This window comes from Ostrinia nubilalis, chromosome 9 (genome assembly GCF_963855985.1).
Source record: "Ostrinia nubilalis chromosome 9, ilOstNubi1.1, whole genome shotgun sequence".
Taxonomy (NCBI): domain Eukaryota; kingdom Metazoa; phylum Arthropoda; class Insecta; order Lepidoptera; family Crambidae; genus Ostrinia; species Ostrinia nubilalis.
Window position 1 is genome coordinate 6,544,696 of NC_087096.1, and position 26,156 is coordinate 6,570,851.

General features: G+C 35.7%; 1 protein-coding gene across 1 annotated transcript in view; it reads right to left on the reverse strand.

The window, feature by feature from the left end:
- The window catches only part of LOC135074486 (uncharacterized), a 42,877-nt gene that overhangs the window by 6,170 nt on the left and 10,551 nt on the right, over nucleotides 1-26,156 (reverse strand). Inside the window, exons 2-3 of the mRNA XM_063968788.1 lie at nucleotides 19,089-19,283; nucleotides 12,391-12,570 (exon numbers count right to left, since the gene is read on the reverse strand). Coding sequence (XP_063824858.1) covers nucleotides 12,391-12,570; nucleotides 19,089-19,283 — 375 coding nt within the window. The remainder of the gene's footprint in view (nucleotides 1-12,390; nucleotides 12,571-19,088; nucleotides 19,284-26,156) is intronic.

The following is a 26,156-nucleotide window of genomic DNA, read 5'->3' on the forward strand; positions in this document are numbered from 1 at the left end:
GCCATCTTTTTGGCTAGAAGATTCTTCTATTTTACAGCTTAGACCTTTAGCTACAGACCTTAGACAGTATTTTTTATTATTTATTTGTGTCAGTGTGCTCTTCTAAAGAGTGTAAGACGATTGTATGTAGGTACTATTAAAATGTAATTTTAACTCATTGGTTTTGTCTCATATTTGAGGAATGTACTATGTATCATGAGTAGAGTCTTCGTTTAAAAGGATGCGAACGATTTAAATTTCAATAGGTAGACAAAATTGATAATTCTTAATTATCAAAAATTTAAGCTTTCTCCAGTAACACTGATATTATTATACTGTGACTCATCAAAGTCATCATTGTCAAAAATATTGACAAATCGCGAACTGTCACGGCCAAAAAACTGACACGCGTCCGTCCTCCGTAAGCGCCACCGCGCGACTGATTGAGATTGTCCAAGCCGTCAAGGACGGTTTTTTCCACATTTTTTAACATAGTAACTAAATAAGACGCAATATAAAAATTTCATCCGTTAAAAGCCCTCAAGTTATTTCTGAACTTTAGTTTAGTAAAAGATTTAGAATCTCAAATCGCTTATTTTAAAAATAAAACCATAAATAGAAAACGAATAGAGGTAACTTTGGGAATATATTCTATCGAGTCAACTTCATCAAATCGTGTTTCCATCCGTTAATAGCCCTAGAAAATATCCTCAACTATGCCCAATAAAAATCTTAGCCTTTAATTTTACTGTTTAGTACCTCAAAAATGAAAAATGAAAACCTCATTTTCGCTATTTTCTCTGCTACCCGGCCTTAAAATAATTAATTCTCTACTTCTACTTTGAACCCGTAATAGGAATCTTCTTAATCTGCGGCAGGAAGCGAAAAAGTTTAAAGTTCATGTAAAGTTAGACACTGAAGTTAAAATTTAGCTTTACAACTGCATTAAATTTACCTCCTGATACAAGATTATATCCTCACCTACATTTTTTAAATCCTATTATCTATTACCATTTCTTCAGACTTCTATAATAAATATTTGATCATTTGACTGGTGTTATCAAAAGTTATACCGATTTAATCATAATTGGATTTTGTCCATTTATCCAACGCGTTCTTATTTATTTTCTTTCCACAATGAAGGTAACATCTCAAGCATCGCCCCCAAAATAAGTATCGATTCCTTTTATCCTACGAATCAGATAAGAGGTATCGATACGGATTGAAATCCAAAGCGGATCGATGTTGAATGAACTCGAGTATTACGATGGACAAGTTTCAAGGATGCTTTGTGCCCACTAAGCTCTGGAGTAGTTACGCTGACTTTGAATGTATTTATGGAGGTTGAACTTGAAACTCGTTGAGTTTTCTCGAGTAGGTAAGTGAGAAGCTCTTGCAGTTTTAAACATTTAGAATTCTCAGCGATTTTACAGCCAAAAATATAGCATTGTTAAAAAAAAATATCTTCTTTTTTCCTGCATTTAGAAGGAACATTAGGCACCATGAAGGTGCCCTAGGGAAAAACCGCATGTAATAACAGGGGTAAATAGAAAAACCCATTCAGGAAAAATAAAAACGAAGAAGGATGTTCGGAGAATAAAATTCATTTGGCATACGTGTCAGTGCACTCTCGTCTTAGAGCTGAGATGGTAATATCAATAGCTGCACGTGATCTTACGTCACCACACACGTTATGACGTATCATTTCGTGCGTACAGTGAATGTTTATCGCTCACACAGTTCGCTATCCGTCCATCATCGTAGTCCCTTATTGCTCGATGTCAGATTGTTCCCGACTGCGTTCAATTATTTAAACTATCAATCCTGTTTTCGTCACGATAACTCCACACTCTTTTGTTTATTTATTTACATGACAAGAAACAGAGCGCGACTCAAAAGAACGTTTGTGTGTGGTATTTTTATCGGTGAGTATAAATCTTATTGTGTGGGCCGCTTTGAAAGCTCAGTTCTTTCTGTGTAGGTCTTTATTTACAACTAGCTTTCCGCCCGCGGCTTCGCGCGCGTGGACTACATTATCTACATATTTTACGGAACCCTATTTTTTTCCAAAATAAAATTTAGCCTATGTTACTCGTGGATAATGTAGCTTTCGAATGGTGAAAGAATTTTTAGAAACGGTCCAGTAGTTTTTGAGCCTATTCATTACAACCAAACAAACAAACAAAGTTTTCCTCTTTATAATATTAGTGTAGATAAACAGAATTTTTTTTTAAACTAAGGCAAACTTAACTCTAAACAAAATAAAAATATACTTATTTTACTCAAAAATGAAAGTGAGTCCGTGAGGCAAAGAGGCGAGGATGCTGGCTGCATTTCCTCGCTGAATGGCAATACTAAGCCTTTGTGCAAGGAAAGAACCAGCATTTAGATTTTCCGAAATTTTAATTAATTTAGGGGAAATGGTCCGAAACAATAATTTAGCATTCGGTCCCCAAGGTCCGAAGGTCTCGACACCAAAAGGCGCAAATATGTAATCATTAGAAAGTGACTCATATTTGCGCCGTTTGGCTAACTCAGCCGACTCCGCTGCAGCCCCAGCTTTAGCGACTGATTCCCTGAGGTGGGAAGGGGCTAAAGTATCGACACATGTAGCGTCCCAAACTAAAGCCCGTCCCCGTTCCCAGGGAACCAGAGTGAGACCATCAGGTCTCTTGCCATCATCACGGACCAATCCACGTGGTTCTAACGTGGAAGGAACGTTGATGCTGGCAAGGGCTCTCCTGATGGCGTCGTTGAGAGCAGCGTGTCGGGCGAGACGACCAGCACTTTGCTGGCAACATAGACCGTGGTGACCGAATTGGTCCACCTCTTTGCCACAGGGACACGTATGGGGTACACATATTGGTGCTCCGAGGCGTAAGCCCACACACACCCGGAAAGAATCGTTATCAAAAAATGTTCCGAGATTTTTGGAGGGAAGTGCATTCAGCCAATGACCGGATTCCCTACAAGAAACTGCTAAGAGCCTAGCTTTGTTAGTATCACTGATAGAATTTTGAACAAGATGGTTAAAAGTCTCTTTCGCTAGTGGGGCGTCCCAGAGTTTTTGATGATGACGTTCCTTTGGGACGTCCTCACTAGGACAGAGACTTTTCCAAGATTCTTCCGCCTCACTGATTTCATCTAAAAATGTGCTGTTAAAAAAATTTTTTTTGACGAGGGGAAGAGTACTGTAAGCGGACGAAAGAAAGGCGGGTAAAGCAACACTAGAAATTTTGCGTATGCCGATACCACCGAGCCGAATAGGGAGTGTGGCTTGTAGCCAGGAATTATCATTGAGTTGCAAATTTAGAATTTTTTCAAGGGAAGATCTAAGGGTCGAATCTATCACATGCAAATAGTTATTTTTTTTCCAAACTGGACTTGCACGGAGAGTATATGTAAATTTAGGGACGAAAAGGCAATATTTCAAAATAGTGAAAGCAATATGAGAATTTAGATGTTCCAGCTTGGACGCCATATTTGAAAAATGGTTAATTTTTTGTCCAAACAAGGTTTAATGCTGTCATCAAGAAGAGGAGCACCAAGGAGGCAAAGTGAGTCAGAATTTAGAATTTTAATGTTGGGGGCCAGACAGTTGAATTTATCCAAAATGTTTTGTCGAATATTTGAAGGAATATTATTGTTAATAAAAATTTCGCATTTCGAAAGGTTAAGGTCAAGTCCAATCTTTTTAAAGTTGGTCATGATCCTAACAAGATCATTGTAAACAGAATCTGATTTGCCTCCAAGGGTACCGTCGTCAAGATACCAAACATTTAATTTCGAATTTAGATTGGAGATGATTGGGTGGATACCTAAACTAAAAAGTGCTGGACCTAAAGGATCGCCTTGCTGAACACCAACGGCTGACTCAATACAATGATCGGTATAGAGTAATTTAGATGGGGAGTTGTAACACTGGTAAACGAAAGGATAAATCTGAGGAATGTGGAAACGAACCTCGTTCAGCAAGGCGGATCTGTCCAGCGAGTTGAAAGCATTCTTCACGTCTACTTTCAAGAGAATTTCGCAATCAGTGCTGGCCAAAAAGTTCCTAGTAGCATGAACGGCGGCTTCGCAACCTCCTTTGCTCCCAAAACCAACTTGAGTTGGTTGGAAAAGCTCTTTCAGGGGGCAGAAAATATCCCTACATGCAAGTTTTGCTGCAAGACGGCGAAAGGTGGATCCTATGGCGATGGGGCGGATACCACCATCTTTCTTGCGGAAGGCACAGAGCCTTGCACCGTAAAGAAAAGGGGAGAAATTATCTACTACCTTACCTGAAAGGAGGAGGTTGCAAAGCTTCGTAATGTTTGAGAGAAGTGTTCTGCCGGCGTCAGCGGCGGAAACACTCACCAAATCCTTTAGGTGTTGAGGAGTGATACCGTCGATACCGCCAGCAGAACCAGGGGGGAAGGACATGATCGCAGCAAGGGTGTCGCTGTCATCAACAATCTGTAATGGTTGATAATTTAGGGGGGGTGGTAGACAAACGGGAGAGGGAGGAATTGGACGTGAAGGATGCTTTTCTTGAAGGCTCTTAAGGGTTTCTTGATTTGGAGGAGCAAGGGTGTCATCAGAGAAAAGGATTCGAGCTGCATTTTTGAGGTCACCATCCATTACTTTAGACTCTACGGTTCGGTAAATATTTCCAGATGAACGAAGAGGGAAAGGCGGAAGGAGAAGAGGATTCGGGTTATGGGATGAATTTTCAATGAGCGCACGAGTAAGAGATTTTGATGAGGGACTGACATGAAGATGTGAATATGAAAAAGTGAAAAGATTTTCCAATTCTCGGAAGTATTTAAAAGAGATTTTTCAATGACGGAAGTAAGAGATTTTGCAAGAGAGACCCTTGCTCCTCTGGGAATCCTTTTTACAACACGGATGGAGTTGTGAAGATGGGTGATGAAAGATTCGAATGAGGGATGAGGAGTATTTTGTGGATTTGACGGAGGGGGTGCTGGGAGTGATGAATTTTTGTGGCATCTTGTGTTGTGAATATTTAGACCACGTTTGCCCTTGTATAACTTATTGTCGTTGCATGTAGTGCAACGAAAAAATTCCGGCTGTGAGTGGGAGCCTGGGATAACGGAAGAACTCATGGAAAATAAAGTAAAAATAAATAATAAAAAGGTACTTACTTAAATTAATAAATCATACAAAAACATTTTGCAATCCTACACGACATTATGACATAATAGACATATAATGACAGTTATTTACAAATGATGATGTTGCTCGGCTGTTGATGCACATGCGTTAGGACGCCCGATGTAATTGGCTGTCTCCTAGCGTTGATAGTAGCTCTCTCCGCACGTGCGCTGGGACGCCCGGTGTGATTGGTTGGCACCTTGGCAACTCGTACTGCTAAAATGGGCGTCCCTAGCAACCGTCAACTCGACGGGAAATATTTCTTTAGAGAAAGGCAATCCACGCAGCATCCAGAGACAGGACCTGGGAGTCTGCCTACATGCGCAAGGCAGACCCGCCACACACTTTAACCTTCCAAACGGTGATGAGGGCAAATTAAGCCAAAAAAACAAAGAAAAATGCCAAAATAACCGAGGTGGTTTTGAAGAATTTAGACGGTTTAGCCGAGCCGATATAATTATGATGACGTTGGTTTACGATACGAAGTACACCTGGGTGAGATGTAACAAAACGGCTGTATTTTGAAGTCGATTAAGAGGGGAAAAAATGGGGCTCTACAATTACGATGAAGCACGTTGAATAAGTAAAGTAAGGATGCATGAAAATTCTGTGAATTACACTTTGAGGGCACAGCTATAACTCTGCAGCACTGGACATTGATTGCAGTGATCGGCACAGACTTTTCCAATCGTCGCCATTTTATATGAGTGATACTAATCTACTTCATAGGTAATATCTCGTGGTTACCAAGGCATCTCCAGGACATTGGATCCAGCATCTATCCTGACTCCTGTCATCATCAAGTGGTGATCGTCTTAGTGACGATGGTGGGGCAGACCCAAATTCGTTTCACGTTCTTTTATAAATGTTAGTGTTTTAAAAATATCATCTCTAATTGTATTTTCCGTTATTTTTGTATTCGCGTTGTAAACGGATTAATTTATCATAACTGATTCATCCACGTATCATGTTCAATTTGAACAGGTGCTTACTGTTCTGTAAAGTAAACAAATTCGTAGGAAATTATTCGATACTGACGTAATATTATTATCATGTTTCAGTAATCGTTTCTTATAATTTAGAAACGACGTGATAATTTTGGATTTATTTTGTTTTTAAAGTAAGGTATATTTAAGATGAGGTATGTCGCATGACATAAAATTAATGATTCAGCTATATATACTCTCGACATTCGTCCGACAGCTTTTTCTTAGCTTTTTTTCACAGACTGGACTACGGAAGTGATTATTAGCACATCATTACAGTCATAGTCAGCTCAATGTCAATGTTAGCTGACTTATTCGAAAATTTGCTGTAGTTTGCTGACGTAGGCTATTTAAATGCTTTTTGTCTGGTATTGGTACCAACAATTTTTATCAGAATTTTGCCTTGGTGTTCTCCACCAAAAAAATCAACATTCTAAACAATGATTTAAACAGTAAACCCACCAGTCACGGGATGGACCGCCAGCCTGTCACACGTCACACTGATCCCGTCAACCGTGACGCTTCAGGGTCAATTCGCAGCGCGCAGAGCATTCGCGTTCGTAAACATTTTAACGAATGGGGGCGATAACAAACGCTGCTGTTTTGTAAGACGCTCAGTTTAGTGAGTTTGATTTACAATGCTTTGTTTATTGTATCTCCGAACCATTGTCTGTAGACCTGCATAGATGTAGCGAGGTTAATAGTTGATTACCTAATCTTTGTTAATTTTGACACTATCTGTGGAAGTTCTCATACAAAAAAATAGACACATTTTTTTTGGTGAAAATCTGAAGAAGCTTGCGAGTTACAATACAGGTTTTTTTTCTATGTAACTTTCTAATTACTTTCTTTAAGAACCAATAGACATCTTGACTGTAGTATGTACTTTCTAAGATGTTAATCAAACGTACTAAAAGTTTTATGTCTATGATTTAGACGACGTTTTTATGCATCTCTTACAATATGAATCCGCACTAGCACTGATGCATATTCTTAGCTACAAAACGTGCATCTATCATGACACATTTATTGGACAATTTTGCAATTTCTAGAATCCCAAAGATCAGCTAAATCATAAAATGTTTTCTGTGAATTTGTGTGAACTATTTTACTGTCACCTAGTAGTGCCCGCAATTTCGAATCTATAGAAATCGCTTCCCAGTCAGGGAGCCTAAATTATAGTTACTTCACATCTATTTGGGAAATCTAAAACCGCTGAACGGAATAATTGTTTGATACATAACTTGACTCTTGGTCAGTCGTTGTTGACTGAACTTTTTATTACTGAAGGTTTTTATTACTGCACTACACACACTTAAACGGTATCAGCGGATAGGGCGCACATACGACACAGCATACGATGTTACACCGGTATGCACAGAAACAAAGATGGCAGCATTTGTATTCTGCACTAATTTTGACACATGTCAAACTAAAACTAATTCTAGTTCTAATTCCTGACAAGATATTTCACTGACTTGAAAAATTGGCATCACAGCGCTATACACATCGTAATTTTACCCGTATAGTTGGCAGCTCGGAACAGCCGAAAGACATAAAATTATCTTTAATTTCGTTGCAAAATAAAAATGTTGTAAATTATTGTTTACTCGAGTTTTCTGGCGGCCGAATTTTGACAGGTTGATTTCAATGACATGGTTGATGATTTAACATCTTATCATAAGTTCATAGACCTCAAAAACCCTGAAGTTATTTTGTTTTGTTTTATTTTCTTCTTTTATTTACCGATGATTTAGACTTGACACTGTCTTTAATTATGTGCAAACAGCACGAAGCCGTAAATGAACAAAAAAACTACCTATTTATCAGTTGATAATTAACATTCATGGTAAAAATCTCGTCGTTTCAGCCAAATGACGTCCACTGCTGGACAAAGGCCTCCCCCAAGGTTTTCCACAATGAACGGTCCTGCGCTGCCCGCATTCAGGCTCTTCCCGTGACCTTTACCAGATCGTCGGTCCACCTAGTAGGAGGCCTGCCCACGCTACGTCTTCCAGCCAGCAGCAGGTAACCAGCAGGTAAAAATCTCATATTTTTAAAATCCATAGGAGAGCATTTTCTTTATGCGAATTAGGTGTTTGCTTTTTAAATAAAATGTTAACCTTTTGACCCCCAACCACGGTACAAAACCACGAGAGATACCTAATACCTATAGGAAATGTATTATTAGCTGACCAAATAGACCTGAAAAACTCCCCAAAATCTCAAATTCACATAGAAATAGAAACGAGGTCGTATCCTCTAAGTGTTACAGAATTATCTCAGCCGTTAATGGGTTTTGCTTTGAAAACACTCCCCGGGGAGTGAAAAAGTAAAGACGTGTCAACGTCATGCTGCGAACCCATGGGAGACTTAGCTTTAATTTTAGTATCCTCTTTTTTTCCTGACTGACCAACATAACAAGATATAAATAAATGCTTAAAATTTTCCCTATAGAATTGAATGCCCGGAATTTTTCATCGCAAATTTTGGCAAGACATTTTTGATGCCTTATTTTCTAGTAACTAGTTTGGCAAAGGGTCAAAATAGTAAGTTCATTCGTTCGTTTCAGCCAAATGACGTCCACTGCTGGACCTGGCCTCCCCCAAGGATTTCCATAACGACCGGTTATGCCCTGCCCACATCCAAGTACTTCCAGCGACCTTCACCAGATACTCCACCTAGTGTCAAAACGTCAAACTTCAAAATAGTAATGTATGTTATTATACCATTTTTCTTCTATGACCTATTCATTTCAGACTAGAAACACAAACAAAAGCAACCCATCAACCCCCAATTATCATAATAGCATATAACAATAACTAGAGTTAATTTTATTGCCAGTGTTGTATATTTCACAACTTAGTTTCTTCGTATATCTGTGATATTGAATTTCATAATAGCCGCATAAATGAATAATGATTACGTATAAACGACCCGGAATGTTTATGACATCACTATGATGAGAATTATTGAGATATGAATTTCATAAAAGGAGACCAATTTCCGGATGCTTTCAAGTAAATCTTGGGGAGTCGTTGCTATGATATTATGATTACTTGTATTTATTTCACTTGATGCATTTCATAAAACAAATAGGTATGCGTTGTTGTTAGTTTATTTATCTTATATTTTTGTTTTAATAAAACTTAACAATAAGCACATAATAAAATAATAAGTGTCTGTGATAAAATTATATTTATTTTCTTCTAATTCCACATTTTTCGTAGACCTCGATCTGAATATAAAAGTTTTTAAAGATACCATAATTATTTTCTACTTTTAGTCTTCTTAGTGTGCAAATAAATACAATTCAAATTGATTTTGACTTTAGGAACATGAGTCTTTAGTTTTAATTGAAAAATTGCCCATATCCGTCTTCCTCGTACAATGTATAATCACATTGGCAAATTTCTCGTAAGGTCTGATGGAATTGAGTTATTCCCTTGTATCAACGTAATTCAATTTATAATTTAATCTAACCTACAATGGCGGCCATGATGAAGTTTTGGTCGTAATATTGCGCGGGGAAATGAGTGAAAGAAAAAAAATGCTATTTACTTTTGTTTGTGGAATTGAAAAGGGGCCTTTTGTTAAACATTTTAAATTTTTTTATACAGATTTTGGCAATTTATACAACCGTGGGGTGAAATGCCCTACTTACTTTTGTCTGTACACTAAAATGAGGGCAAAGAAGCGTTCAATAGATTAACTGGAAAAGCTTTCTTGAACATAAATCCTAGTAAGGTGAGTATGTGATCAAAATAACTAACTAAAGTATCAAATAATGGGTTGCCAAACCAAAGCTAGGCCAACTAGCACCAGATCTTAAATGAATAATAAACTACTCCATCAAATATAACAATTCCATGATCTAGGTGCGTGCAAATCTCACATTTTTCTTATTATTTTAAGAAACTGTACAAATCACTTCGTTGTTAATAGATCGTATATTTATATCGTTCAACAACTGTTGGATACAATCAACAAAAGCCGTAACGTGTTACATACTACTTAACCCGTAAATGATCGGTTACTACTGTGTAACAATGTTGCTATGACGTTGTAACTGTTGCTAAAATAGCATTACAATAGCGACAGACTGGAGGAAGAATAGGTGAGAGTATGTATGTACAAAAAACGTTCGAAAAGCGAATGTGTTCGAAATGTGAGAGAGAATAACATAAACTAAGCAAAAAACTATAGGATGAATAAATTAGCATTACTACTAAGGTAAGTAGATACTTTAAGTTATATCAATGAAATCGAAGGTATACATTCACTGTTCTGGGTGTAAACTTTTTGATAGCAAGATAGCTGTCCAATTATTAAATACAATAAGTGAAATTAAGTTCTATATTTTCAAATCAACATTTAATTTTATGATCTCTAAACTCGTGAATCTGAACTACGGAAATTACGTAGTTGCACAACAGTAGGAGTAAGTCTCAAGTAGGTATACAAAGGTACAAAAATTGAATATTCGGATTTTTAAATTACAACTCATTGACTCAACGGCTATAAAAATGACGCTTACAAATTTTAACTAAGATATAGAAATAGCCCGAAAGAAAAGTAAACTAGGCAGAGTTAATGGACTTGCCGACTGAGCAAAAACAGAAGGTGGTTTGGTTAAAATAAACTACGCTCTAGTCCGCCAGAAAATACCCGTGAATCCCAAACATTTCAGATTGTTTATGTTTTTTGGCACTTTTCATAGAATTCTGCTTAACAAAGATCTCGGCAGCTCATTGGAAGGGTTAAAGGTAAACTTATTTAACAATTTTAGCTATTTTTAAAGTTTATAAATTTATTTTTAACGAGAATGTTAACAGAGATAACTATAGGTATTCACCCAGGGTCGGGGCATCTATTCAGTTTAACTACTCATATTTCGTCTTAATTCTGTTTTGTCTTCGCATTATTATCTTTGTTAGACAATTTCCCTTCTTCTTTTTTAATTTATTCCTCATAAGCATCTTTATTTACTAAAAGAGTGTGATAACACTCTCTTACACTATTTTACTCAAATTGCTTACTGTCTTTTTCAGAATATCATAAAATCACTCTAGCTGGCTCTATCATGCGTCTTTAACTTTTAAATCAAAACTTTTTGAGTTTAATTGTACCTAGGTGCATTCCATTAAAAACCTTGTAGCTAAAATAATTTTTGAAAGAAAGAATCGTAAAACAGAGTAAACATAAAATTTTCATTATGTTAATTTGAACATGAATTAATGCAGCCGTCAGATTAGATACTTTGGGAGCTGTTTTGTGTCTAATTTTTGCAGGAAGATGTTGTCTAGATCGTTGGATCGCTCATTAATTCACTGAATTTGTTTAAAAATTACTGAAAAGATTAATGTCTCGACTACGTTATTATAATCGTTTTATAACTGTTTCAACACACATAATTTGTAGCAAAATTTAAACCTTAGCATGAGTTACTGTGTGTACTATAAAGTTATAATCAGATGTTAAACACTAGGAAAAGCTGAAGTTTTGTTTTGTACTAAATAAAGTACCGACCACAGTACAGTGAATCTCTTTTGTAGCTGTAATAGCAACGAATAAGCAACTAAAGTGTACTAATACGTCATGCACTTTTACAATACATTTTTTGTGTCAAAAGATCCTCTTTTACTACGATATAAGACACCACTGTATAATACACTCGGCATCAAATAAATCGCACCTCCCGCGACAAGCACTTATCAAACGTATGCATCCCCTCTTCCCACCAACGTTGGTACCATTTGAAAGCCTAGTTCTAAACTTAATTTCATTAAAGGAAAGGTTTTTACCCCAAAAATGTGTCTTTACAAGGATCCAGAGTCACTTCTTCAAAAAATAGGTAGTTAAGCTATAGCCATTTTTTATGACTATAAAACTGTTAAGTTGGGATTAATCGCTATCCATCTGTTAAAGAGGACACGTGAGATCTTTATTTGGTTTTATAACCATAAAAATTGGTCTAATTGATCCCAGAGGTGAGCCCAAAGTGAGGTCTATTTTCAAGTCACCTTTATGGTATATGTTAATCATTTATTTAGAAATGAAATGTACTTTTCTTAAAGGATATTTATTGGGCTTTCAAATAACATCAATATTGTTGGGGTACCATGATTGTGTCAGAAGAAAATCTTTAAAGTTCACGTCGCGGAAGGTGCGGTTTATTTGATGTTGAGTGTATAATAGCTTTAGTTTTGTCGTCCAAACATTATTAATGTCTATCAGAAATGTATTATAAAAGCTACATACTACTTACTTAAGAAAAACTTCCCCTTCAGCCCCGTAATGTCATTCTGCGGCTTTGGCTGAACGGATTTGGTGACGTTGTGCTCATCTGTCACCGTCACGTTATCAGGCTGGAAGACGTGCCGGCAGATCTCCCACACTCCCGAGTCGCTGTACATGAGGTACCTGCCTTTTTTGGGCAGGTATACACCTGGAAACAAAAAAAAATATTAATCAAATTTTTACAGGGTTTTGAAGGAATATGGTTTGCAATTAGATGATGCATATAAATAGGGATTTAAAAAATACTTCACAATCATCTGATTAAACTAGTATCTAATTGAAGAAGGAGAAAATCTCTAAAGTTCTCATCGTGTCACACCTTCGGTTGCAATGAAACATTTGGTTACTGCATTCACAATTTTCATTCAATTTGTGTGTAGCATATACTAAAATCATCGTTAAATATACCTACTTTCCACACAATAGTCAAAAAAATATCTTCTTATAATTATTTTGAATTGAGAAAGCGAAATACGTTGGTCACACGATTTTAGGTACCTAAAATTTTGAGTAATAATACAAGATTGCCTTTAAACCGAACACCAGCAACCAATCACAGCGTTCTATTCGGTTAACGTCAGTCGCGCTTCGACCATTGGGGAGGTGAGATAGGTCGATCGTCGCTCCGCGAAAAAAATACGTAACTTTTTGTGATTATCCATAGACTTACCGTCGCTTGCTTGAACAATATTTTCTACCTCTAAAATTTAAACAATTTGATTGAAACTTTGCCATTGACAACTTAACATGTTAGACTTATTTGTGTAATATTCGACTTGAACCGTTAAATTCAAAGAAGAACGGTCATCTGTGACCCAGGCCCGACAGAAACGAGACATACCTCAGTTTTTTTGTCATGTCTTAATTAGTTAAATTATATATTTTTTATATTCGAAATCTATGTACTACACCAAAATATTGCCCTTTGTTTTTGTTCAGGCGTTATACAAAAACTAACACAAAATGCCTATTTATCACCATAATTGGTAAATGTATGTACCTAAATGTCTATTACAGCTGCTATGGAATGTATCTAGGTGACCTGGAGATACAACCGGATTATACAGGGTGAAAACAATAAATAAGTTACAAAATCCAAAAATTCAATGTTACCAGCTTCCATAATCTGTACCCTATTATTGGTACCATTTGAAAGTGCTCGTGAAGCACTTTCAGAATCAGTTACTAGTTTTTCGACATCTTGTATAGTTTAGAAATAATCGAGTGAGATCACTTATCGTTCTATATGTATAACCACCCTGTATAATCCGGCTGTATCTCCAGGTCACCTAGATACATTCCATAGCAGCTGTAATAGAAATTTAGGTACATACATTTACCAATTATGGTGATAAATAGGCATTTTGTGTTAGTTTTTGTATAACGCCTGAACAAAAACAAAGGGTAATATTTTGGTGTTATACATAGATTTCGAATATAAAAAATATATAATTTAACTAATTAAGACATGACAAAAAATCTGAGGTATGTCTCGTTTCTGTCGGGTCTGGGTTTTTTTTGTATGGGGCGTGACCGTTCTTCTTTAAGGATAATTCATAAAAAACTAAAATTTTCGTCACCTTCGTGGCATCACCTTCGTGGTGTTTTATACACGAAGGTGATTTTAGGCCACGAAAGTGATTTCTTGCTTTGGTTTATTTTAAAATATAGTGACTGGTGGTTATGTTTTTACAATATTTTAATAACTAATAAATTATACGTGGTAAGTACATCAATAAATAAATAAGGGCCTCGTATTTTTGTTGTCTGCCTGTATGACTGTATGTATGTCTGTATATGTGACTGTGTATCTGTTTGTAAGATAAATTTAATCTGAAATTTGAGTTAAAAGTTGTACAACAAAAATACGAGGCCCTCTGGCCTAAATAAAAAATATATTTTTGTTGAGGGACTGATAAATCAGTTAGAGTTCTTTTTTTATTGGCTGGCTGGTTCACTCGTCATGTCTGTGAACAGGCGCTGCTTTCGGGAACTGGTCAATCCAAGTTATTCAAATTTATTAATGCGAGTCATTTCTACTAGTATTTAAGTATCTTAATCTGTAAGTCTAGATATTAGCACGTTACTACCTTATTTAATATGCCACGCAATTTTGTATACCCATTCTTATAAGATACACCATACAAGAATGCGTGGTAAATTCAGTGAACTGCTCCTGAATCAAATGTACCTACTACTGCTTTTTCTATTTATTTATATTAACCGGCAGACAGTGGTGACTGAGTTTGTTGCGGCGCTTCTTCTCAGCACTTGCCAAATGTTGGTCTCGAAGCGCTGGTAGGGTAAAAAGATTATGAGACATGTAGAGGCTCCTTAAGAGCAAAATGACGATTTGTAAGAACTATTTATTAGTCTAAACAAATAAAGAAATTTTGACTTTGACTTTGACTTATTGAGGTACTGATAATCCGTTTTTTGCTTCTTTAGCATTTCAGAATGCCACCACGCCACCAGTGTCACCCTTAAAACCAATTGCGTAAATAAAATCTTGGAACTTAGTAGGTGACGTAATCGGTAAAATTTTATCTTGTATTTAAGTAGGTACCTATTTATATTATGTTACTGCTATTTATCTATGAAAATAAGACAAAATATATGTTTTATAAACACTTAAGAGTCATTTACAGTAGTAAAGTTTGAAAAAAATATTGCTGTGAAGTACAGAATCACTTTCGTGGCATCAAAAAATTCAAAACGTTAAAGCTTCTAAACGAAACTCACAATTTGACTGATTTATTGAGAACTAGCTTTCCGCCCGCGGCTTCGCCCGCGTGGAATTTTGTCTGTCACAGAAAAACTTTATCGCGCGCGTCCCTGTTTCAAAAACCGGGATAAAAACTATCCTATGTTCTTTCCCGGGACTCAAACTATCTCTATGCCAAATTTCATCAAAATGGGTTGCGAGGTTTAAACGGGAAAGCGTAACAGACAGACAGACAGACAGACAGACAGACAGAGTTACTTTCGCATTTATAATATTAGTTGGGATACAATCTTCACATCAAGCGCTACAATTTTTGTTTACAAAAAGTTGAAATAAGTTAGAAATAAAATTCGCCACGAAGGTGACGATGAGAACCGTGGCGATGAGAAATACCCAGGTAATTTGCTGAAAATCAGTTTCGAGAAGATAACTAACAGTAGTGTAATTTTTTACCGGCCAGTATTATCGGAATATCTGATCTACATCTCTGTCACTCAGTTCAAAGTTTTATCGTGAGTGACAGCGACAAACAGTACAGCTGCTACACCGAAGCTATTAACTTCTCCAAAAGACAAGTCATTATCCAAAGACAATCGCGATTACCAGAAACATTATACTAGGTCGCACCTGGAAATAATTGACAGTGTTAATGATCCCAATGCTCACTTGGAGCCAAGCCAGATTGTTTGCAAGTAATTAATATAATAACGACCGCGGAGCCACGCTTGCGAGAATGCCAAGTTTTAAATCTTTTCTGCCTGAAGTGTGCGTCCGAAGTTTGCGACTCGAAAATTGATGTCAATTGTATTCACAATCCTGTGTTTACGATGAACAGATTCAGCAAATTATTAGATTTATTGCCTTGGGCAACTAAAAATACGAAATTATTTCGGTAGATACACTCGCGTTATACTTCTGCTTTGTACTAAAAATACCTACTTCTACAAAATATTTCTGGTGATATAATTTACTTTCAAAGCTATTGGTGAAACGACAAACAGTACATCAAGCTAATATTGTGGCAAATCGGATTGTAATAGGTACTCGTAAAGAGCAATAATAATGGGTAATCTGATGTCCTGTCGACAGTACAAGAGTAAAACACATTTTTTTTAGTTTTTCGTAACGGTTTTAAATTTATGTATTTTAAAGATGGTCATATTATCAAGAACATAGGTTACAAGAGCGCTCTTTATTGTTCTACTGCGAACATCCTCTGCTCTCGGGAAGTCTGAATAATACAACAATACTACGAGGATAATGGCTTCCACAGTAAATACATAAAGATGTTTTAGTACTGTACTACTCATCGCTATCGTCTCAAAACAGTAGCATTTGGACGCAAAAACTTGGCGCTCCACTACAAGCCGTGGCGGACACTTTCGTCGACAGTTAATCTAACGTGGAGCCGCACACGTTCTAATTACAGAACACTTTCCCGACTGGAACCAGACACTGTCCACATTACACGGATGACTCACCGTGTCTTCAGCATTTAAATATTAGACGAATATTCGGGAAGGAAACACCTTAATTGAATCGTTTATAGAACGTCTCACTCGGACACCTCATGTCATGGTGATGTCGTGATGTTTAGTATTATGATTTTGCTTTGAGAGAAAAAAATACTTGTGATTGATATATTGTTAGACCGGGCTTTTTATGTTATTAAGGAAGTTATTTTTAAAAATAATGTGTAGGTAATCGTACTTAATTTTCAACGTGAAAAATATTTACTTAAAACAAAATACGTTAATAAGCTATACAAAGGTCGGAATGGCAGTGTTACTGGCCATTTCTCATAATGTGGCAAATGTCCATAAAAGTCTCTCAATAACAATTATCATAATCATAACCATTTAATTGCTTCTAGAATCTATACGTGCCGAACCTATTGATTTATTATTACACGTGCCCCTAAACCTGTCAGACCAAATTCTTTCAGTAATTTATATGAAGGGCCAATGCAATAATTACACATATATTTTACGCATCGTTTAAACAATAGCTTTAATCCTATACTATTCTACGAATGCCAGACGATTAGCATTTGGGTGAGCTTGTGATGACATTTTTGGCTAGCCAATAATGCAGTTTGTTCTATACTACGCACTACTTTCATGGACAGAAATAGACGAGGCGGGCGTTGAACTCAATGCCACATGGGTTTAATTAATAACCCATGTGAAGCATGAAATTAGTTTTGGATTGTTCGAATATATCTTTAAGTCGTAGTTAATCGTCAGTTAATTAAAATATGATATTGCTGTTATGTTTATTGTGCTGTTGGCGTTTTGTTGTCTGATTCATTATGAAATCGAGCTTTGATTTCTATAAGATGCCGATTTTTCTTCTGTAGTAAGTTGTAATTGATCTTATTTCATCTCTAAATCTCTTCAACATTATACAGGATGTCCCAAAAAGAGCGTGCCAAGCTTTTAAGGAGATATAGAAGATAGTAATCAATTAGTCTAAAATGTACAAAGTTATAAATATCTATGCCTAGCTCGCATAGATATTTATAACTTTGTACATTTTAAAGCATGTAAACCTTTGATAAAGAGGCTGACAATAGTGACTGAGTTTCTTGCGCTGCTTCTTCTCAGCACTGGCCCATTTATTGTCCTGAAGCAGTGGTAGGGTTAATACTGGGACGTGTAAAAGTGCTTTTTTTAAGCCTATTTACAGAAATAAATGAGTTTTAATGAGTTTTTTTCTTTCTTAGGTTTGGCACGCTCTTTTTTGGACATCCTGTGTGTATATTTTATGGTATTCACATTAAAATTGCTGTATTCATTTCAAAATAGTTGTGGCATTCTTTTTGTGTAAAAGAGTCATTGTTTTTCTCATGTTTATAAATACGAAATGACCTTGCATTACCCTGTGTTTATACCCAATTCCCCTATCTCATCTTATTGTTCATGTTTGTGTGAGATAAACAATCACACTCAAATAAGCTTTGGTGCTATTCGAATAATCTAACTTCTTATCTTAAGTCTCGTGGTCTCGTAAAGTCTACAGTTTAGACTTGTACCACAAAAATGATAGGAATAGAAGTCAATCACCTGTATCTACTTCATTTTTCTTACGCACACAGATGTCTCAAACGGGCGGCATTCCCGCTCGCAATGGTTTAGACTGGTTTGCGACACTTCGCCCGTGTCGTGTCTCTGAGCGTTGTTTATGTGTGCGTTGCCCAAGCTCACTTTGTATGTAGATTGTCTTCTGTTCCTATCTATTTTGTGCTTGTACTTTGTTAAAAAGTACTGACAATAGCACATCAAAAAAACAGTGTTGTTGGAAAATAGTGCCTGTTACAACTGCATAAGATATACCCGTGTTTCGCTTGTTAAGTCTGTACACAGTATTTTTGTCAAACTATTTTTCGGTCTCATTGCTGCAACTCACACGCATATAAAATAACGTAAACAGATGGCGCTATTCGGGTTTATAAATAACCGTTTCATGATGTCTTTATGGTGTTAACTGGCGATAAAATCTAAAACTGGTGCACACACTGATGTTATTCATAAATAAATTGTGAGTACTATAATACTAGGCCGTGAATCTTTTTGACTGAAGAACGTTGTGTGATTCTATTTAGTGCTTTAAAATTGCGTAAGGTTTTGGAGCATGTAACTAGCACTGTTGTTAAATGTTTGCTTTTTAAAACAGTACCAGAGATTAAACATTAAAAATCAACAAGTTTATCGAAAATGAATCGGCCAACTAGTCCAAGAAAGCAAAGAGAAAGTGTGTGTGTCACTTTCCTGCAAATTAAATTATAACAAAAGGTCCATTTTTTCTGTGCTCATAATAGCATGTGATTTATACAGTACAATAAGCAAAGCATTCAGTACCTATGGATCCTCTCCCTTAAAACTACAGTAAAAGCTACGATCGTAAGACTTTGTAAAAGACAAAATAATATATCAACTTACCATTTCCTCCTTCTATATGGACCCACTTCTCTGTGCAAACGGCTGTGATCCACACAAAAGTGCATAAGCCTATCAGCACAGTACAGGCGAAGAGTATGCGTCTCTCCAGCAGCAAGGCTTGCATCAGTGGGCGCCTCTCGGCTGCGCCCACTGATGATGCCGTTGACATCTTATCCGTCTCCATCATCATTTGATCTGGAACCAAAGGGAAATGATGTCAGTGATAAAAAAATTGCGAGTAAAGTCGTGTGCTGCAGTTTGAAATTCACGGATGACAAAACTATTTAAAAAAATACATTGAGAGAAATTCAAAAGAACTGGTTTTAAAAATAAGATTTTTTTGTGTTTCTATTACAATAATTAAGGGGTGCGTGACAGTTTATATAAGTTTATATGATATAAATTCATTTCAATAACGTTCATATTGTATAATAAACGTATGTTATAATAACACTTGATATATTTTTTTTACATATAATGTTTACTTCATATAATAAATCATTTCTAATAATGTCATTTCAGATACCAATCACAACGCATAAAGACATTTGATATAAACCTTACTTAATCTAAGACTCATTTGATGTAATTTTGTTTAATATAAATAATATTTCACATAACCATTACTTGTAATAAATATTATTTGTTATAACGACGATATTTGATATAATTTCTGATAGATATAACTTTTAGTATGTTCTTCTTTAGCTTGACTTATAAATGACTTTAGTGACAAAAACGAATCGCCGTAAAACCGAATCCACGTAGTCTTGTCTGCCCTACCCCTAGAGTGTAATTTAGAAGCGCGTAGGCACGGAGGGGCGAGGCGGCCCGCGGGCTGAGGAGCAGGTGGCTGGAAGCGAGGCGCCGCGGCTGAGGCTGGCCGGCGAAGCCGGCCAGCAAGCCGAAGACGCGGTGTCGAGCGAAAGCCATCTGCGACGATTAGCACGCGAGGGACCGCCAGAGCCCCGCAGTGCCGGAGCCGTGACAGAAGTCTCAAGTTTTTAGTCAAATTTGCATGCTGCATGCCTGCTTGCTTGCTTGCTGGCTTGCTTGCCTGCTTGCTTGCCTGCTTGCTAGCTTGCTTGCTAGCTTGCTTGCCTGCTTGCTTGCCTGCATGCTAGCTTGCTTGCTTGCTCGTTTGCTAGCTTGCTTGTTTGCTTGCTGCATGCAATGCATATTTTAACAAATGAACTTTATATACAATTATTATTGTTATATGATTTAAGTTTTATAGGAAAAGAATTTTATCTCATTTGATTGTTCGACATTTTATTTTTATATGATTTGAATGTTATTTGTTTTAAATAGTATACATTGTAAGTTTTATAGAAAATATTCATTATATCAAACCATTTTATATCAGTTAATAGTTATTTGTCTTAAAATTATTCGTTTTAAAATTATATTATTCGTTTATTATAGTAAATAATTATTATATTAAATGATTTTATATAATTTGATGTTATATCCTCTAAGTATTATATGATATGTAGTTATATCATACATTACACACCCATAATTAAGATCTGCAAACGTCGTGACACCACAGTCATCAAGCAAGCAAGGCACATATTGTGGCATTTTGCAACAAAAATGTGTAGTTTGATGTACTGTTGACAGTGCATTTTACATCACAAAGATGTTAACTACATAGTAGGTATGTAATTATAAACCATTTTTGTTTGATCTCGACTAGACTTTGTGAAAATATGCACCGCAAACTTCTGGACGATGTTCCCATTTATCACTTAGTTAATAAGATGATATTTCTCTTTAACAAACGCGATAAATATTAATTCAGATCTGTTTAAAAAAACTTAATTTATTGTCCGAACGCCGCCGCCGACGGAGTTTTGTTCGTAACATTTTATTTTTAGTGTATTTACTCAATGTCATGGGCGTTTCATGGCCGAAAATCACTGAAAAATTCCGGTTCGAAAACAAAGACAAGCTTTTTGTGTGAAAATAACGAGGTTTTGCATGTTTTGGCAGGCGTTATGTTAACAGTGACATCACGCGCAATCGGTTATATAATTTGTTACACAAGGTTTCACATTATTTAACTGAAACGTTTTTCATAAATCACAGCATTAAAATTTGATTTTAGTATCATCATAACCTAAGATTTTGCGGACCGTCTACGTCACTGAAAGACGTTAACTTTTATTCCAGCATTTCCAGTGTCCTTCTCTTTTTATTGTTTCCCGTCTGAGTGAGAACACAGGAAAAGTTACTATTCGTACGTCATGTGATGTACCAAAATATAGTTCCAGAGATAAGAGAGGGATTAATCTGCAAATCGATTTCGCACATGGATTTAATTGACTCTTGGAGGATTCCAGAAACTCTATGAGTGTGTGATTTCAGAAACATCAAAGTAATACTGTACATTAGCTAGAAGATAACAATAAAATCATGTTTAAAAGCATTTGAAAGTTTTTTTTTTGCCAAAACGACAACAAGAAACATATCTTAAAAGTCGAATTTTGTTGCGTTTCTGATACATAGGAAGTTAATCATTAGAAGTATAATTAATTTTACTAAGCAATCACTTGACATCTTTTCTATGAATGCAAAGTCATTGCAGAATCCCACTTAACACATTAATTATGTGCCAGTATTTAGCTTGATCTGCCTTCATCTATAGTACTACAATCTTTAAAGTGGGAGATGACCTACTTGGCTGTGACGTCACAGGTTTACGATCTCATGCTAATAAGTATGACGTCGTTTATGTTAATGTCTCCTAGTAAAACTGTAATCGCATATAATTTCGCTTGCATTTTCAATAGAATGGACATAACTTTTCAACGTACTGACGTACGCAATAATGTTGCTGCATTCTGCCTTTAAAATAGAGTAGGTAATATGTTTTGATCATTTGATGCAAACGAGTAGGTATGTTATCATCCATCAAAGAAAAGGAAAATCGGTATCATTCTTTGCATAACTTGCCTTAATTTGTCTCTTAATAGCTCCACAGCTACCTACCTACCACTAGTTAACGACGGAGGAATGGTATTTTCTGATATTTTATTGAGCGAGTGTTCGGATCGCAAAATTTAGTACGAATTTATACACCGATCGCTATAATGAAACACGGCATACTTTAAATTGACATTTCCTTACATAGAGACATCGCCAACTTTTTTAGTTGTTTCAGTTAAGCATGGGTAAAACGATTTATAAAATTAGAAAACATTAAGGTTTAATTTGAAGACTCTTCCACAAAATAAAAAAATACTGGTAGTTTACACAAAAACAAAATCAACAGTCAAATAAATTATCATCTCAATTGAGTATGAGCTATAGCTCATACTCAATTAAAAAGTCATGAGGGTAGAAAAATAACTATGTTTTATGTCAATATAATTATCGAATAATTAAATTGGTACTACTGCAGTGGACCATGTTTATAATATTGGTGATACGTTAGGTATTATAGTTATTTTAGACTTAAATAAAGCGGCTACTCACTATAGGTATTTAAAGGTTGAAATTAACCAGATTGGTATGATTTCACATAAACATAACTATAGCAACATTATCAGAATGAATCAATGTTCTCAGAAAAATCTATAAGTAGAGATTGATTAATTGTACAACAAAAAATAATAGTTACCTTTAGCGAAAACACAAACAATATCTGTTGGAACATTATCTTTTTGTTTGGTCATTTGATACATGCTTCATAATTAGAAGATAGCATAATATCGTGTGACCCCAAATTCATCTACAAATGACATAATAAGTAGAGTTATTTTTCCATAGAGTCAGTGCCTTGCTCCGCATAAAATATTCTTTAGATACTTACGAGAAAAATATGTTTTGGATATGTGAGAATTTTCCTCACAAATTAATAAATACGAACCTCAGAAGTAAATAAGTACGACGCAACATTATATTTGCGATAAGTATACTTACCAACTTAATCTTAATAGGTAAATAATGCAACAAAAAGTACGAGCAACATGAAGAACTATGAACTACCTACTCATAATAAGGTAATAGTTACATCCACAAAAATAGCTTAGCTTGCGATTGGTCTAAATATTCAAATTCAACAATCGAAAAGCAGAATCAATAGGATTTGTAGAATCATTGTCTGTAATTGATATTTTTGTACATTAATTTAGAAAGGAGTTAAAAGGGTTGTCATTTCCTTTATTGAATTATACCTTAGCAAGGGACATACTGGCCAAAAGATAACGAGATGATTTCGCTATAATTGTATTTAGATACTCCCTTTTCTTGTGTAATTGCTCATTTGTTATTATCAACAAGAAACTAATGGGATTCTTTGTGTTTGTTTTATGGTTCGTTTCTGCCATACAAACTACTTAAATAATGTACGTAAACATTTTATTTTACAATTATAAACCCATCACAGTTAAAATGTAGCGAAACGATTCCATAATTTATACGTACCCATTAACGCTACAAAAGCGCTGCCATAGAATTAAGCTATGGCTAGGAATATAATTACTCAATACTAGCCGCAACACATATTTCCATTTTCCAATTTGCAAATACGAGTTTAATTATTGCAGAACGCTGTTACCTGTATCCTGTATGCCAAAACGTGTACTACCTACATTAATTATTCCATGTTTGCGAGTTACGTAACTTACTTAAAGTGAGGTTTAATTCCATTAAGGCGTGCAAAGTTAGTAAACAAAATTAGATAGCAGCAGCTTCTTAACCAAAGTTGTTAGAGGTTTTACTTGGATAGACAAGATATTTTCCTCAGGTAGCAGATAATTGTATAAAATATTTTGAAGTGACTGAGTTTGGGCCTAAATTCACCTCTATTTTTCCAGGAAGACTTCTTTACTAAACGATATATCAATGTTAAAACTTAATAAATCTTCTTTTTGGACCATTCCCACCTCTCGATCCCATGACTGGAATTCCTGTGTAACTGGAATCTACAGCTTCACCGCTATTATAACCCAACCAGTGAAGGTCATGTTTGTCCCGGGGGAAAGTAAAACTGTCATTGGACCCGCAACGATTATCAGTAGAACATAGGAAAAGTTCGAAGTTAAGGTTCGACTTTCCTCCAGTAGTTTTTAAATATTACTAACTTACTTAGTCTCCATTATAAAGGATAATAATATATGCTTACATCACACGAACTATAAAATGAAAAAGTCGTTGCAAACTATCAACTATTGAAAGTGTCACAATGTTAAGGCGATTAGTGTCCTCAATCCGCGCCAAATGGGCATTTTGTAAAGCCTACTCCTCTTTTACTGCTGGACAGAAATAGTTGAAAAAAATATATGATATACAACAGTTCAAGGACTACATTTGTGACGTTTGAATTTTCGCTACGTCTCTTTGTTTTGGATTAAAAAAATAAATACGGGACATCGATTTTTTACTTAAATTCCCTACTCCTCCAAAACGGCTATGTTAATTTAAAAGATTTTTGCACGAATAGATTGGGAATTCTTTAATCTTTAAATGACACGTTGCGTTTTTCAATCGAACATTACTTTCATTCATAAATTTTACTTTTGATAAATTCCGAACGTTTTGCTGTTGAGGGGGCCTTCGCGGGGTGCGGGCGGCAGTCGGCCGCTGGCCTTCAGACGGGGAGGTTGTGTCACTCGCTACAAACTGACATTAGCGATCAAAATGAATTTTTTCTTTGGCTAAGTTGCACCACCTGACGTGACCTAACTTTGACCGTAGCTTTGGCGATAACCGGTGTTTTTTGTATGGAGTTAGACACCATCTTACTTCAACTTTGACGCTTGTCAAAGTTGAAGTAAGATGGTGCAACCCAGCTTTTGTTCGACAATAGATTTTATGTCAGAATTGTTCATAGAGTACGTGCAGTCAGACAATACAATTGAATTATGACGCGCTCAGACGCTATTTTCTACCTGAATAGAATCTATTAGTGTAAAAAAACTATAATTGACTCCAAAACAACTTCACTAGATAAATACAAGTAGAAAAATTATTACGTTATTTATTTACTAGGCCTTTGCAATCAGTATCCAAATTAGGAGCTAGTCAGAATCTGTAACTTAATCGATTTACGTGAAGAAAACAATTTATATTTTTCATACTTATTAGAATTAGATTTTAAATATGTTTCTTCGCGAAAATACCACAATTAAAAATAACACCTGTAACGCCCCTGGGTCTGCGGGTGTCTATGGGTGACGGTAATCATTTACCAACAGGTGATCCGTTTGCTCGTTTGCCTCCTGTCACATTAAAAAAAATTAAGATAAAGTGGTATTGAATAGTTCTATAGAGCTTATTAAAAATTTGGATACTGATTACAAAATTAGCCATTTTCGGAGTCGGTGTCGGTGTCCTACCTTTTGGTGATTCGTTTTGGAGTTGGTTTTAATTTTTAGTGAAATTAATCTATTTCATGCCTTTAGTAGACTATAGGTACCCAGTAGACCTTGTTGTTGCCACTGAAGGTGCATAGGTACTCAGTACATTGATACCATATTTTTCATGTTAAGTGCAAATAAACTTCCCTAAATTACCAAACCATGAAACATACCTATATTATTAAAAAGTTTCGCAGATAAAAACTGAAATCCTCTCATAAGGTGATGAATATTAGACTCATATTTTTTAATTTTTTCCATAATCGAATAATAACAGTATTATATTGAGTTGAAATGTCGCGTGACGTCACATTTGCGTGGCGTATCGCGCCATTTCAACTCGATGTAGCACTGTTATTATTTAATTATGAAAGAAAATAAAAAATATGAGTCTAATATTTTTTAATTATCTGTTTGGCGGACAAATAATTGAAATTTTGTCATCTAGCCTAGTTGTCGTCAGGAAGTTGGTCTAACTAATTCAGCTTGCAACTAATTCAGCTTGCAAGATTCCACCCGAACAAACATTTATGTAATTACCTACATACATCATAAATTGCAAGCTAAATAAAAGCTTGTAATAAAGTCGGATTTGTTCAAATTTCGAGAACGACTGAACCGACAAAAGCATTAGAAAATTTACGAAAAATAAAATAAAATTTTATTCCGTACAAAATGTTCATGGATTTTGTTATTTTTATTA